The 17,431-nt window shown below is 40.3% G+C and overlaps 1 protein-coding gene across 1 annotated transcript in view; it reads left to right on the forward strand.

Moving 5' to 3' along the window:
* babam2 (BRISC and BRCA1 A complex member 2) overlaps nucleotides 1-17,431 on the forward strand; it is a 75,940-nt gene that overhangs the window by 9,978 nt on the left and 48,531 nt on the right. The window contains exons 5-6 of the mRNA XM_023407961.2: nucleotides 10,232-10,426; nucleotides 11,849-11,923. Of these exons, the coding sequence (XP_023263729.1) occupies nucleotides 10,232-10,426; nucleotides 11,849-11,923 (270 nt within the window). The remainder of the gene's footprint in view (nucleotides 1-10,231; nucleotides 10,427-11,848; nucleotides 11,924-17,431) is intronic.

Here is a 17,431-nt window from a genome sequence, read left to right on the forward strand (position 1 = left end):
ATGAAATACTATCAAACATGTGATATTGATTTCACCATGGGAGCTGAATTAATGTAAAGTCTAGTCTAGCTTTAGTGCAGGGTAGTGCATGTATGTACGTATAACTTTGTGTATTAGGTTAAAGTTTGGTCTCATTAGACTTTCCTGCACTTGCGAAAAAGGATGGATGGCACAGTTCCCAAAGTGGACTATGATGTTTGGGCTTATATTGTATTAAATATGGTGATAAAAACACGTAGGAATAATGGAAAATCTCTGTCTGCGAACACAGTGCATCATTGTTTCACCTGCACACTCAAAGTTGAACCAAGGTGAAGTCTGCCTGAGCCAGCTGGAAATCACACCACAACAAGAAATGTATGCATTAATTAGTCTGTCATACGTCAGGTATTTGTGCAGCGGGAGTGTAATGTGACGTTAACCTTTTTATAAAAAAATTGTCAGATGCAGCCTGTTCAATTCTAGCCAGCGTTTGGGTGGTGTTCGATGTTTTGACAAGCACTTTGCTTGGAGCTTCCTGACACCTTAAATCCTACCTTTTATGAAGGTGTTCAATTGTTGTTGAAAAAGAAGTGATTCAACATGGTGGTGATTTTGGAGACTGTACATGATTAATTGTATTGCATTTATGCTGAGAGGTTTTTCTGGTATTTTGTCCACCTGGTTTATCAGTGAGAGTATTAAAGGTCCAACATTTTATTTAAATTTTATTATCAATAAGAATATATATTTGTGGTTTTAAAGTATTAAACCATCTCAGTTTTGCATCTCCTCTGTCAGGCTTCTCTCTGGAGCTCTAGCAACAATACATCAGTCAGCCAATCAGGAGAGAGGCTCCAAGCCTTCTGATTGGTTGACTGTTTTCTGAGTGATCAAAAAAAAAAAGGTAGATTTCAGGTAAAAACCAAATCCTGCAAGGTTGGACATTGGGTCCAGGTAGGTGGGACTCAGGGCATAGCTGAGAGTGGTGAGTGTTTTGTTATGACATCACAAATTTACAGAGGTCCTGACGGCTCATTTTAAGGCTCAGTTTTTGAATATGGGCTTTGTTCATTCTGGCCGTGGATTGTGCACGTTAATGCTTTCACAGTATTAATATAACAGCTACACCTGCTTTACAATCAAACAACACATGGATATCTCACTCTCTACAATATGACATCTTTAAAACTGGCCACTGAATATATCATAAACGGCATTATATATATTATATACTTTATAGTTTTTGTGTGCACACTGTGTTCGTATGTGTGAATGGGTGTGGTATCGGGCAAAATACAATATGACATTGGCAAACCATTTTCTTGTCTGAAACATCTGAGCATTCCTGTGAGTTATTGTAATGTTCTTTTATTCTTACCCTGTATTTGCATCTTGGTTTTAGATAATAAAACGTTGCTTTACTTAGCTAAGCTTTTAATATATGTGAAAACAGTTCCATCAGCACTTTACTATTCATTGGAACTGATAATCTTCAGTAGAAGATCTGTTCCCACGCTGTTTCCACTGTGGCCTATCAGTGACAGCACACCCTTCTCCAGTCAGTACAAGCGCCTAATAGTGATCAGGGCTGCATTCAGCTTTGCTTGGGTGGAGTGGTGTGAGCCCATTGAAGAGGAGTTTGGAAATACGCATTCGACACAACAAACTTAGTGACAGGAATAATACAGAGCAGGACTACCCACAAGTTGCTGGGAAAAATGACCAGAGAGGAGGAAATGACAAAGACAGAGGCCGGAAGGGAGGCAAGGTGGAGAGCGATACTACTTAACCCTTACGTAGAAGATATACTGTTGCATCACATTGTTCTTTTCTTCTTCCCTAATTCCGTAAATGATGATTACAGAACTGTTTTGTACAAATATTTGCGTGGAATATCCAAAAAACATAATCTCTTTGTATGATTTTCATAAGTGCTGGATTTAGAAAGCTCTAAATTCAGTGCATATACCACTGCATGTTTAGGGATGATTGTTATGATGGAATATTTAGCTTGTTTTTGTTTTGGTGCAATGGTCATTCTTTGATTGTGATGCACTGTTCTGTTTCATAAATTGTTCCCTTCCATGATTCGTTGTAGACACATACTGTACACGCCCACATGTGTTCAGTGAGTTATTGTGCAAATTAAATAATATGAGAAGCCATAAAAGGACCTGTCCAGTTGGTTTTGTATGTTTTGGCTCAGTAAATACAAATCACGTGTACCTTAAATCACTGACATTGATTTAGATAAACAACACAAGAGTTCACCCGTGGTGACATCAGGGACAGAAGTGATGTAAGGCCCATAAATCTAGGAAAGAGGCAACCTCAGAAGGAGCAGGATGAACCACTGTGGGACATAATATTTTGGTGTGTTTCACCACAGATGTCTGGAGACCTAAAAACATTGTTAGGATCTTTTGACCTTTCCAGCCACACTACCCTCAGGTATTTTAATACATGCAAGAAATTTAAAGTAAAACTGAACACTCTGGTCCTCACATGTGGAGAACCAGAACAGTGTAGTCTAAGATACTTTTCTGTTACAGACTTATATGTAGTCAACATATACTGTAGGCTAAAGAAGGTGAAATACACTTCCTACTCCTACTACCTTCTACCATGAGTTGGGAAGAAGTGTGCAGCACATAAGAACAGCTATCTCTAATTGCACATCTCTTTTTACTAACCTAATACTACTCTTTGCCAGCCCCTCCGTCCCCTTCTTTGTGTGTAATGTATCATTTGTCTGGTCTAGACTTGTCCAGTGATGCATGCAGGCACTCAACGTTTTGGGAGTTCCCCAGTGTTTTGCATCTTTCTCAGTCTGTGTGTGTATGTGCCCGAGACCTGAGGTTAGTCTTGATGGACTCTGTAGATACAACATCAACATGTTTCCACTTATCCGTCCTGCAGTTCTTGGCTGTATTATACAAAAGCAGGATCCATCTAGTTACTCTGGGAATTCCAGACGTTGTCTTTCTTCCACTGTTTTTATTTGTTGTTTGTGGTTTTTTTCCACTACCTGGGCAGCTATTCATCAGCACAGTTCTCTGCATTTGGGTCAATTAACTGAGCAAGTTGTAGATTTAGCATGAATAAGTTAAAATGAACACATTTTCAGTAATGGAAAGAAATAGCTTCTGCTGGTTGGTTCAGCTATCTCATTAGTCCACTTTACTTATGCTTGGGTGGTTATGATACACGTTGCTATATATCATCTTAATGACAATCCGGCTTTTCTAAACCTAGATGCATTTTGGGAATTACCCTGTTCCAGTATACACATGCATATTTACATATGTGCAAAGATTTTCATTCTTGATGAACCCCATATTATATTTTTGTGGTGTAGAAGGAACACTGAATACACACGTATCATCCGAGAGACCCATACTTAAACTCAGTTATGTTGGTCTTGGTGGGTAAAAGGGATGATTTTGAATGTGATGCACTCACCAGTGCACTACTGTTATTTCCCCCCTTTAATTGAGTGCAGTGTTTTCTTTTTGCATGATACAACATTTGTATTTTGTGAGCGTTTCATGAAGAATCTGGAACGTAGAAGTCGTAAGCTTTAAAGAATAAGTGGTGATATTCTATATTTAAGCAACAGAGCTCCATTGTCCAAAAACTATGAAAAACCCAATGATCACACAGTTGGACTTCCTACATAACCTTTGTTTTTTCATTGATTTGGTTGATGATAAGAAAAATATAGAGTAACACCAGCCTCGTCCTTTAATGCTTTCATTCCTTAAAGGTCCCATATAGTATAAATGTAGATGTCCATGTGTTGTTTGATTATAAAGCAGGTCTAGTTTTTTATATTAATACTGTGAAAGTACCAAAGCGCTCAGTCCACAGAGAAATGCACAAAGCCTGTATTCAAAAACTGAACCATAAATCAAGCCGTCAGGACTGCTGTAACTTTGTGATGTCACAACAAAGCAGTCACCACTGTCAGACATGCCCTAAGCCCCACCCACCTGGACCCACCTCCCAATCTTGCAGGATTTTGTTTCTCTAAGTATTTACCTGAAATCTGCTATATTTTTATTCCATTACTCAGAAAACAGTCAGCTAATCAGAAGAGAGGCTCAGAGCCTCCTCTCTTCTGATTGGCTCACTGACCTGTTGTTGCTAGAGCTCCAGAGAGAAGCCTGAGAGAGGAAATGAAAAAAAATTAAACTGAGATGGTTTTTGGTTCTTAAAACCACAAATATATCTTCATGTGGATCAACACTTCAAATAAATCATAGGAAAAAATTTAAAATATGTGACCTCTTAATTGGGCAGTAATTTGTCCTGCTACAGTAAGAACTGAGTATTTTTCAACTTTAAAAAAAAAAAAAAGAAAATTAAGACTATTCAGAGACAGAGACATTCTTTGTAATTTAGATAACAGGTAACTCCCATTAAGAAAATGAATTGTAAATCCAAACTAAGCATTTTCCTATCTAAGAAAAGCAATCATTCCCAGCTTCACATTACCTCCTGGTAATCCTGAATGCAAAGTATTGGTGAGCATTTCCTATCTGCTGCTCCAGCTCATTCCCTGTTGCTGTTCTAACAATGGACCTCAGGTGGCCCATAAAGCAAAATTATGTCAACCTGGGCATAGTGTACCAACTGTTGCTCCCGCTTCCTTCCTGCTTTAGGGAATAATGTGTTCCAGCTTTTATTAGAGTTTATTATTGGCAGTGCTCACTGACAGGTCTGGGAATGCTTTTAGTGGGCAGGCTATTGTTTTGCTACCAGAGATGGCTGGTGGAAAGGGGCTTAGCAATTCCTTAACACCAGCTGAGGGATGGGAGAAAACAAGAGACACAAGCACCAAGACTAAGATGGGACAATGGTATCAGCTCTCGCAGTGGATTGGTGCTGCGCTAAAGCAGTAACTGAACCTCATGAAAAGTTGTCAGAAAAGTGCTATTTCTGACAACAAGTTGCACTGCGTTGGACACAAACCACACGGATCACAGTGAAAAAACACTGGGCTGAGAATGCCAAGTGTCTTAAACACATGACAAGAGCAATTTAGCATGATCTTAGACTTGGCACTCTCCGGGGGCGAAACAGGGTGTGAGCCCACACTTGAATTAGAGACTAACAGAGATTAATTTAATACTTGGGAGTTTTTTAATGCCTCACACTTTCAAGTCTACAGCGATTTATTGGATCAGGTTGCCAGCATCTATAAAAATCACATTTAAGACGTAAAAACAAATATCTTCTCTTGGCCTATATAATTATCTTGCATTTTCAGATGCCAGTCCCTCTCTCATTGGCCTAAGATAAATATTGGATCGAAGATGGTACAGACGGATGGCACAGGAAGACATAATTCTGTCAACTTGGGTCTATTCAGTGCAAAGATGCCCAATTTAGGTGTACATTTTGTTCTTAAAGGAAAACACTGTGTCTGTTGAGTTCTTCCCTTATCCTCAACAAATGTACAATACGTTAGACTCATTGAAATTGTATCTTACAGGAATAACTGTGAAGCTAAAATGTCTTTATGGATGTTTCCTTTTATTCGTCCAATACTACCTGGTTGGTTATATTAGCTATTAGCTACTGTTGTCTTTATGTTGGTCACCCCATCCAGCACTTTAGTCCAGACTGAAATATCTCAACAACCACTAGATGAGTTGCTGTGACATTTTGTTCATTCATTCAACATTCATATTCCTCACAGTATGAAGCCTACAGACATTGGTAATCCTCAGTCTTTTAATCTAGCACCATCGTCAAGTCAACATTTCTGTATGTCCAATATTTTTGATGTATGACCAAATACCTGCAAAAAATAATGACATTCCCATCAGCCTTCGCTGTACTTGGTGCTAATTACCAAATGTTAGCATGTTAACATACCAACCTACGATGGTGAATACGGTAAACGCTTTACCTGCTAAACATCAGCCTGTTAGCATTATCATTGTGATCATGTCAGCATACTGACATTAGCATTTAGCTTAAAGCACGGCTGAGCCTAATTGCAGCCTCACGGACCCCAAGAATGACTGTAGACTCTTAATCCTGTTAATAACTGTTAGTAGATCTAATTGAAAGAGCCTAGTTAGCTAAACAGCTGCTTGTTTTTGAAATTTTTAATATGTTTAATTTGACTTGTTTTACATAATTTGGAAACTTTCCCTGTAGTTCATTTGCCTTTACATGTTTCTAAGTGAACTAATTTTCCTAATTATCTTCGAAGAACAAATAATTTTCTTAATTTTTTCAATCTCAGAACCACACACTGCCATTCTGCCTGTCTAATTGGAAAATGTGTAATTTGAGTAAATGAATCAATAGGTAGAAAGAGCAAGCTTTTTTTTTTTCCTTAGATTTTAAAAGGCAGTGTGCTCTTTAATATTTATGTCTACCAAGTGTGTTATTTCGACTGTTCACACTGACTTGGGCACACTGCTACATGTATACCCAAAATGCTAAATCCTAATGCTAATCCAATATATTTTTAATGTGCAGTTTTTAACACTGATATTGAATCAAATCCTAATATCTTAAGGTAATACGATTATAAATTGCTTCCCTTATAAATACGTCCTCTTCTCAAAAAAAGGAATGTATCAGTGGTTTATTTATTAGAGGTGACAGGTTTTATCATAAGCCAAGTTTAGGCTTAATCATTTGACACAGGTTTAGCCAGTGTGTTTTGACAAAATAATTGGATTATAGGGTCCAGATTGAACCACTGAGTATTGTTGAGAGCTATGATATCTACCCCCTGTAGATAAAGCCCTAAGAAAGATGTTCCCTCCATACAGAATGATCTAGAGGGCATGTAGATGGCTTTATTTGTTCATTTCATTTCATCAAATGTTTAATCTCAGCTCTCAAATAGCCTCGATTGCAACTATATTTTGTTTTTTTTTTATGTATCAAATCTGTACATTTTCCGCAGGGCTTATCCTATTCATGACAAAAACACATAGATTTGTTTTGGCACACACAGCCTTCAGCAGAGCGTATAAAATCAATTCAGTGAAGAGTCTGTACACACTCACATGTCTACACACAAACGCACAGACACACACACATTGCAACACATGGACATTGCTTTTTTGGCTCAGTGCTTTTCACTCTCTCTCCCTCAATGTTCGACCAATGCTTTACTGCAGCAGCATTCGAGCACTACTTTGTTAACTCAAAGTCAGAACATTCAGTACAATGCAAGATGAACCAGTGTGGTGTCTTGTTATTGGCTGTAACATGCTAACAGCACGGTCCTAGGGGAAGGCGCTGTTGGTCGGTTGGTCCGTCAGCCAACCACTGTGGTCCAGCCTGAAATTTATGACCGAATACCTGCAAAACTAATGACAGTCCCATCAGCCTCAGCTGTACTTTGTGTGTAGTGCTAATTAGGAAGTCGCAGCGTGGTCACTTCCCTTTGCCTTCTTAAAATACATACACTACTCTTTATTTATACTGGGAGAAGTCAATCTAGCTCTTTTCCAGAAACACCCTGCTTCACCTGGGAGACGCCCAGTAGAAGCTCAGCTCCTCTGTCATTGGCTGGTGAAGAGCTCCACTGGAGGCAGCTGAGGTTAAGTACTGAGCTTGAGGACATCTGTAATTACTGAGGGAGTGTTTCTCGTTCACTCCTGTCCTAACACACAGGAATCTGTCTGGTTTCTGTGCTTTTTCAGTCGTCTTAGGGAACACAAAAGAGTTTGTACTGCAGCTCACTTCAGTTATTTTATTAAAGTACTTTACCATTTCATTATTACCCACAAATGAAGGCAGAACTGCAGAGTCTCAGTGCTGTTTTCTTTGGCACTGCCTTACTTGCCTGAGCTCTACATATTTTTTTTCTTCCTCCTGTCCCACCTCTGATCCCTCCTCCCTGCCTCTCCTTGTCCTCAGCAGAGCTTCACTGATATTCTGTGTCACAGTCCTGACACAGCACTTTCTCAGTCTCTCCTCAGTTTCAGCTCACTCCTGCCCTGGGGCACTGCCCTGACTGCCTCCTTTGGACAATGCCCATCCTTGTTTGCATCGCCCCCTCGTTTCGGGAATCCCGGCATTGCTGGTAACCACTGGTGGATCAGGACGATGAGGTCACTGTCTCTGTTTAGCCTGTCCTTGCCACCCCACCCCCCCACCCCCCCTCGTTTCTTCTATGGCAAGGGGGGATGTGGGTTGCTCTAAAACAATGGAAGCTTTCTCCATTGGGCTGATATGGGTTGCCACAGACACAGACAGATAGACACACTGACAGACTTGCAGTCGGGGGGGGGGGGGCAAGCTAACGCAAGTCAAAGACATCCTGCTTTTGACACCTCAATGTGATGGGTATTAATAATTACAGTATTTCCAGCCTCTATTAATCCTTCCACCCACTCAGTACACATTAGAATGGCTCTCTATTCTGATTTTCTCTTCATTTAGGGTGACCTGCATTTAATTGGTTTTAGTGCTGCAGCATGGCAGGGAGAAACAATGATGAACTGTAGTTACACATTTACTTTGGCATGGCAGTTATGTCATCAGGTTGCACAGCTTGTTGTTTGTCTACTCACAGTTTGAGTCTTCCAGGAGTATTTCACTTTCAGAATGAGATGGGGAAAAGATTCACTTTCACTATTCAGAGCTAAAGGGCTGCACAGGGGCCTGTGTCATACCCAAAAGAAAGCTAAGCCCCTTTTGAGCCATTTTATCTCAGATATTGTTGTCATCATCTTCGTCATCTTCATTTAAATCTCTCACGGGGGAAAAAGGGGAGAAAAAAAGTTTACCCAGTTGCACATTTAATCTTACCTTTATGAACAAAATGACTTCATATGAATGAATCATACCACTTTGATGTGAAAAGTTGGTGATGATGTGAAAACTAGAAATGACAAATGCCAACTCCTCAAAGTGCTGTTTCCTTAAGGGCGCATAAATCTCCTTTTAGCCCATATAGATTTACAAGCAAGAGTCTTTCCAAAGTCCAAACAGTGCAGTAAACTCATTAAGCCAGTTTTATGTTTGTTTTCTTTGCTTTGGTCTTACTCTCGCAATATTCATTCTCAAGAGCTCAGCCCTCCATTTATTATCTTTATTAGACCAAGACATGTTTCCCATAATATCCTGTGCATTTTCGCACAGTGCTGTCTGCGTTAATTATAAGCATTTTATTCCTCATGCATCAGTGGACAGGAGGAAAAACTTCAGTTTGGTAGAACTAAATCACCAGAGGTCACGTCTGGTCACGTCTTGTTGCATCTGCTCTCTCTTGTGAGAGGTTGTTGCAGTGTTGTTTGCGATGGCTTGAATCGGTGAAAGGGAGAGTCAGTATGCGCTCTGGACCATTTAGATATGCAAGGTACACTAATAAATCAGCTGAAATGCTTCAAGTTGACATGGTTGTAATTGTTATTCTAGCAAATACAGAAGTGGGTGTCAGCTTTTTCAAATTTCAGCACCATGATAAAATGATATAAAACAACTTGTGTGTGTGTGTGCGTGTGCACTTATCAAAAATCTTTAGCTAACAATCAGTGTGTTAGCAGAGGCCAGAGGAGTTTCAGATAGAAGAGGTCAGGTTCAGTACTTTTCCATTTCAACTTAAATCACTCTGTGGCAACAGGACATCCTTTAGCACAACCCTTTCCTCCTGATCTGGTAATGGGAAGTACCATTTGTCAGGATTGGGCTATTGCTGAGAATCTTTCTTCTTTTTCTCCTCTATTATGTTTAATGGTAATGGTAATAGCACAGTGTCCTATCCACTGTTCTACTGCTGCTTATTAATTTCCCGATGTATCTTAATAAGTTGTTCAGATTGATCATCTCTTGTATGTCAGTGGAGTCAAACTGCATATTTGACTGCTGTGTACCTTTCATTAATACTGGAAACGAACAAGACCCTGCTCAAGACAATGGGTAGTCATCTACAACAACAAAAAACTATCAACCCCAGTGTGTCTGTCAGGATGGTGCCATTAGAAGAAGTTTGAAATCTTGAAATCTTTATTCAGTTTGTGCTCAAAGCACAGCACTCTTTGTTTTTAATATTATATTGATCTTTCTGTGTGTCTAAGATCAAGGATTTCTTTTCAGATCTGGCCAACAGACAGTGGAGTAGATGCCAAATGAGACTTTTAATCCTCCCGATGCATTTGCTTATTGTAAACATAATAATGGTATATTGGTTTTACACGTTAACATGTTGACCCTTTGAAAATAAAAGACAAATGTCTGTCTTATGCTTCTTCTCCGGTGCCTTCCTCAGCACTTGGTCCAGTGGGATGCAGGGAATCCTGAATGTTTGCTCCAGCTGGTGAAGGAGCTTATCCAGCAGTACCACCACTACCAGTGCCAGCGTCTGCGCGAGAGCTCCAGGCTCCTCTTTGAGTATGACAGCCTGCTGGAGGATCCCAACTACGGCCGCAACATGGAGATTTATGCCGGACGCAAGAACAGCTGGGTAAGGACCTGATGTCCTACATTTGACCAAACCAAGAGTCACGTGATGGTATTAAAAAAAAATACCTGAAGGAAAATTTCCCCCTGTTCACATGTTATTCCTATGATTTGAGTTGAAAATATAAATACATTTGATTATTAAAGAGAAAGATGTGATGGAATGATATGAGCAAGGCTTGACTTCACCCGGTTGGATTTGACCAGTCAGAGCTCTGCCCCATCGTACATGAATTTCGCATCATTGTGCCGTCATGTTGTCATCTGTGCGTCTGTATGCGTGTGTGAAGGGCACACAATGACACTATCCCACGAACAGTACATAACCCAGTTTTATTCCTACACGACAGGTTGCACGTTTAAAGTCAATCTTGGAAAATCATTCATCATAAATTAACATTATTCAAGAAAACAGTTCTCTGTTATATTGAATTGTTATAACTGTCCAGAGCTTCAAAATACAGAGTTTGCATTATGTCAGATCATGTGTATTTGAACACTAATATGTTGACACAAAAGGTATTTTGCTAATGAATCATGAACCGTAATGACAGTGATAGTTAGCTAAAGTAATGGCATAACTAGCATTGCATTTTTTATTAATATGTCACAGTGGCACATTAAGCATTCCAGGCTATTTTAGCTATTTTAAGTAATTAGGAGCTTTAAAATGACAGAGGAGCGTCCCGATAGCTGAGCTGTAAAACTGCAACGTCTCCTGTTTAAAAAAGAAATAAAGTTCACCAACTGCATTTTTCCTAAGATCTCCGCCCTGCAAAACAACGCAACAGCTTTTACAGATAATACAGATAATAAGGGGCAACATTTCCTAAGATCTGGCTGTTAAAGTTGGTGTTAGCTGTTGTAAAGTTTGGTTTTGAGCAACAAGAAGTCACTGTGAAGATGAACTCTTACTGTGGTTCAAGGAAAGTTATGATATTATCTTCAAAAACGTTTCTGCTGGAAATGTTATTGCATTTGTTGGGTATGGGCAGGGGTGCTGTCTGAAATGTGTCTGTGTCATAGACCATGGAAATGTGTGAAACGTTTGCAGCAGACGTGTGGTCATATGTGTGGGCTATACTTACTATTTTCTTCTTCCTTTATATATCTAAATCCAGAAACTTTTCTAACTTAAGAACATGTATTTTCTTTAGATATATTTTAGTTACTGCACGGATGTATTGAACAATCCTGCATAGTTTATTAAATAAGAAAAGAATCGCACTTATATTCCCCAAACTTGGGCAACAAAAAACTGTTGTTTGGTGTTGGTGTTAAACTCAGCCTTATTGCTGGTGATAATAATTTAAGACACATTTTTAAACATTTCATGCATTCATGATTTTAATTTATTTATTTTTTTATATTTTGAAATTATACAACCTGTGTATGGTAAACTTTACCTCTGCCTCTTGTTCTGCAGACAGGAGAGTTTTCAGCCCGTTTCCTTCTTAAACTCCCTGTGGACTTCAGCAACATCCCCGTCTACCTCCTCAAGGTAACCATACCAGACCCATACACATTTTTACTCATACTCATGGTACACACCTTCTTCACATTATGTCCACACATTGTCATTAGGCGCCTCCTTCAGATATCATGAGATATCATGAGTGTCCATTTGTTTATATGCATGTGTGTCCATGTGTTTCGTATGTGTGCAATGATAACAGTAGGGTTTATTTAAATGAACAGCAGTGTGTGTGTGTGTGTGTGTGTGTGTGTGTGTGTGCGTGTGTGTGTGTGCATGTGCGTGCGCGCACATGTGTGCAGACTCCGGTCTTGGGGGCTGTGAGTTGACTAATCAGCAAGCCGTCACTCTCGATCTGCTCTGAGCCGCGTGGTGTCTGGAGGCAGCTTAGCCCGAACACTCTCTCTCTCTCTCTCTCTCTCTCTCTCTCTCTCTCTCTCTCTCTCTCTCTCTCTCTCTCTCGTTCTCTTTCATCAGTGATTGCCATTGCCCCTCTCTTTATTTCGAGTCCCCCCCCCCCATCTTTGACTGCACGCTGGAGGCCCTGGCTCTCTGGCATTTTCAGGGCTAGCCTCTGTTTGTGAAGGGAAATGATGGTAAACATAAGGGAAACAGCAGCCATCATCAGCCTCACATCAGCCTTTGTCCCCATGTCTCTCAGACCTGGAGCCCTGACACTAGTCCCTCTCTGCTGGCTTTGAGTCGACTCATCCAAAGTCAAAGCAGCCCCGAATTGTGGCTGGTCATGATCAAATTTTATTTTTTATTTTTTACCTGCTGTGTATTTCTTGAGGTAGGAAAGTTCGGAGACTCAGCCCTGAGGGGAGCACTGCTGGTGACATTTTTTCAAACAAGCATGCTGTCACTCGCTGGAGGTTTCTATGCAAATGTTTTCAAAAGCAAGGCAGACACACTGACACCTTTAACCAGTGGGTGGTGGTCTAAGAAGAACTCTGTAATATTTAGTGATGTTATTAGAGACGAAATCTTGGATGTGAATGTACATTCCTGTCACCCCAATCATATCATGTTCTCTGCTTCACATGTACACACACATGCACACGCACACGCACACATACGCTCACAGTATTATGCTGTATTTGGCAGCTAGGGTATACATAGTATCACCATGGGAGCACTTGAAGACTAAGGAAGAGTATTGACTTGCAGAGAGAAAAAAGTAATGAACATCAGCCCACACCTTGTCCACCTACGCATTACAGAGGAATGGGATTATGCAGCACATAGGCTGGACTCTAAGAACACAAATGTACTGTACGCCAAACCGATGACCTGGATTTTCAGTTTGACAGTTGTCGTGCAATTAGTTCTGTCGGTTTGAATGCTGCTTCAAGTCAAGCGGTTTTGTGCATTTCTTCACTGCAAGTAATTCCATAGATGTGCTGTTGTAGAGCAGCTGAAGTGCAGTTAATTCACTCCTACAGTACTTCCTGACTGAGCAGGCAGATATACCCTATATATATATTCACTGTGAAGGAACATTGAAAAGCAAAAGTCTATTAAACTGAAGATGATATGTGAACATGAAAATATCGGCCACACAGGGCCAGATTTGCTGCAGCTTTTTCAGCTGTCACCTATGCACAAGTGTTCGCAAGGTGTGTCTTTCTCCTAGCTGCTCATGCATTTAAGGGAGGACCATGCAAATAATAGGAGGAGACATGTTAAGGGTGGGAGGATTTACTTAAATCACACAATTTGCAACCGTTTCTTCTGTTGGGAAATATCTCTGCTTCTGAAGACCAGGCCTAAACATAGTACAAATGGGATTTAAAGAGCAACAATAGAGGTTGTACCAAAGACAGGAAATATGAAGTTTTTAACCCTTTTAACATCCATATGGTGTTTTTTATATAATACAAGACATATCATGTGCGAAATAAGCTGTCAACACCACGACTAAGTATTTCCACCTGGAACTGCAGTGAACCAATTACAGTCTCATAAAGACAGATTCAGACAGCCAGGAACCAATCCTGTCAACTTGCAGGGACAGGGGGCGGGGCTAAATAAACTGGAAACTTTGTCAGTACAGAGAGCCACAGTTTACATCAGCACAACCACTAACACTGTGTCAGCCACTGTCAGTTACAAGCTAACAAACAGGATAAACACATAAAAGATGCTAACTATGCTAACCGCTCTGATCCATCTTCTAGTCTCTGGTTCTGGTCTCCACAGACTCCTGATCTGAGTCTGGGTCTGACTGAGGCTCAAACATGTGAGCCTCCTCTAACCATCTTGATGCTCTCTGCTCTTTCACCTGTCCACCTGGTGTAAGCAGTGGTGGTGGGTCCAGAATTTCTCAGTGAGGAAGTAAGAGTAGATGAGCTTCCAGCCCTAGTTTTTTATTTTTTATTTTTTATTTTTTTCACTTTTTATGTGGAAAATCATGGTAATCAAAATATTAATCATAGCAGAGGATTTTTAACGTATTTGAAAACATGTCTGGAGAGGAATAGGCTTAAAAAACTATTAAGTAACACAATAACTGAACACTGATAACTGAACTGTAACACACATGAATTGTGGACAGGGAGTTTTGGTCTAAATGAAACTGAAATAAACTAAACATCCATATCAACACCATCTCCACCTGCTCTTAGCTGCTGGTCCCGCTCTCTCTTTCTACCGGTCGTGGCGCCTTGTTTTGTCTTTTGTATTTGTATTATTATACCATCTTTTCATTTCCCATGAATGTGTCCTTTTGTGTTTATAATTAGATAAACTGTAGTATCGTTAACCAGTGTATAGTGTTGCGCTGTCTGACAAGGGTTCAGAGTCTTGTATCTGTTAGTTAAACTGAACCTCTTCAATCATACATCATCTCACTGACACCTGAAGCAACATGCCCCCACCAACGCCAGCCCCCTTGTATTATTTTAACACAGGGCTGTTTTTGGTCTGAACACCCACTAAGCCTTCAACATGCATTCCAGCCATTTTAAGAGCCATCCTTCTTTACAAAAAAAAAAAAAACACTTCAAAAATCAAAAAGATGATACTCTGCAGACAGAGTGTAAGCCATCAGCCAGGTACTGTGGGTAGAGGTCAAACTGTTGACCTCCATTTGAATCAACCTCCCATCAAATCCACGGATGTCCTTGCTTGAGGAGGGAGGGTTTGGCACTGAAGCGGAAATTTGTTCAGACATAGGCTACTCTTCACCGCTAGTGAACGCCGAGATGTTGCTGGTGGGCGCAGAGCCGTGGAGGACGACTGTTACCTGGAGCAAAGCATCCGCGTGGTCTGAGCTCACCACAGTGGACATGTTTACCTTCCTGCATGGACTGCCCAGCCTCGGGGAGGGGGGAGGAATGCTGGTCTGTTTATTTATTTATTTATTTTAAAAGGGGGGCAGTCATAGTCAAAATGAAAGAGCGGAGAGCAGAGAGCGGAGAGCGGAGATGAAGGGAAGATAGTGAAATGCACACAGATGGATGTTGGCAGTTTTCTTCCCCTTTAAAGGGCATGTAGTTCTCTTGGGCACCGTTTTAGTGTCTCATCCTTTGATTGTGCCTTGACCTCTGGGTTGTCACCAGTTTGAAGTTGCTTTTACTTACAACCTCTCATTTAGCGCTGGCCCTTGACTTCCCACTATAACACATATCAGTAAGGTCTTATGGCTGCAGTAAAACCTGACTCCGTTGTTATGTTCTAGTTAACTCATTTAATCTGGAAGGTAGGAAGAGACATAAACATGTTTAATATTCAGGTCAAAATTTAGAATGGAATAAAACTTTAATTATATATCTTACTTCATTTGACCTTTTTCCATTAATTACAACCATCACCTTCTCTTTTAATACTGTCCTTTTTGTGGCTGTCGTTTGCTCTGCGGAGTGCATATATGTGCAGCGGCGGCTTGCCTCTAAATGTCTACACTGATCAGCACGGAGTGACGCCACGTTCGTGACTGAGCCCTCTGCTCTCGCTTCACTTGAGCTTTGTTTTCCCCACAAGCACTGACCCATGTCACCAGCTCCAAAGCGATTTCTGTGTGTGTGTGTGTGTGTGTGTGTGTGTGTGTGTGTGTGTGTGTGTGTGTGTGTGTGTGTCTGTGTGTATATTTGGGGTCCTCAAGCAGCTGCCATTGATCCAATAGGATGTTTCAGGTGACCTAACTCTGTTCTGTTATGTTCTGTAGTGTTGTAGGTGATAATTGATGGAGCCACATATGCTGCTAAGAATCACTGCCACTTGAATTAAGTGTTGTCTATTAAGTGTAATTTTATGCACATAATATGATTGAGGCAATATGGGAAGAAATTATCTTGATTATGATGTTGATCATTTTAAAACACAAAATATAACAATTTCAGTTGAGCGTTAAAATCCCCAATTAATGAATTCAAAACCTGGAAACTGAAGAATTGTATATCTGCAAACAGATGTGTATTTAACTAAATAAATCATACAACAATAAACAATAACCTTCAGTTTTGTCAGAATAAATCCTTATAAACCCCACGTGAAATGTTTACAGCTGCTGATGTGTGTGAAAGCTGTAAAAAGCACTTACTGTCCTGTTTGTTGCTGAAGGTTTCCCTGATAGCCCCGCTGCTCGTCCCAGCGGATCGGTCTAATTGCTGGTTTTTGAGACTGTATGCTCTTGCGTTCTGCGTGTTTTACTGGAAGGTGATGCTTCATGTTAGTCTGCAGTATTTCCCTTCCCATCTTTGTCGTCACAAGGCATATTATTAGTGTCTATCATTATTATTATTGTTAATATTAATTGGCATTGCCAGTGTTGCTGCTGTTATTGTAAATAACAATAACCTTAAAAGAACCAGTCTGACAGAGCGTGAATACAACAATTAAATCATACGATAATAAACAATTCTACTAATGATAATACAATATACAGCTCTTCCTGGTCTCTCTCCCCCCTCTTCCCCTCGTACTCCTCTCAAACTAACCGGTCGTCCGCCCTGAGTCCTGTTGGAGGTTGTAGTTTTCACACTTGAGCATCTTTACAGATTAGACTTACGAGATATAAAGATTTATGGGTGCTGTAAAGCAGATTCTGTTACCTTCAAACAGAGCCACGATCACTGTTTCCCGCTGTTTCCAGTCTTTGTGCAAAGCTAAGCTAGCCAGCTGCTTGCTGAGCCTTATATTTGACAGATACTGTAGATATGAGAGTGATACCAAATCTTTTCAACTCTGCTGGAAATCAAATAAGCATATTTCCCAAATTAACAAACTACTCCTATAAAGCCATATTTATATTTATACATTTTTTTACTTTTTTTTATCCAAAGCTTCTTCAATGGCCAGACACTGGCATCTCACTCCCCCAAGTCAACTTTGCTTCCTGCAAACCTGACCTGAGGGAGGGCTGCATTGAGCCCCGGGCATAACAGTACCTTCAGTTCGTCTGCTCAAGCGGTGCATGCTTCAACAAGAGCACTTACATCTAATTAGTTTTACTCTAATTATTTATTATTTCTCTCACTCTCTCTCTCGCTCTCTCTCTCTCTCTCTCTCTCTCTCTCTCTCTCTCTCTCTCTC

This window comes from Seriola lalandi, unplaced genomic scaffold, assembly GCF_002814215.2.
Source record: "Seriola lalandi dorsalis isolate HSWRI2012SDOR001 ecotype SW California unplaced genomic scaffold, Sedor1 jcf7180002054352, whole genome shotgun sequence".
Lineage (NCBI taxonomy): Eukaryota > Metazoa > Chordata > Actinopteri > Carangiformes > Carangidae > Seriola > Seriola lalandi.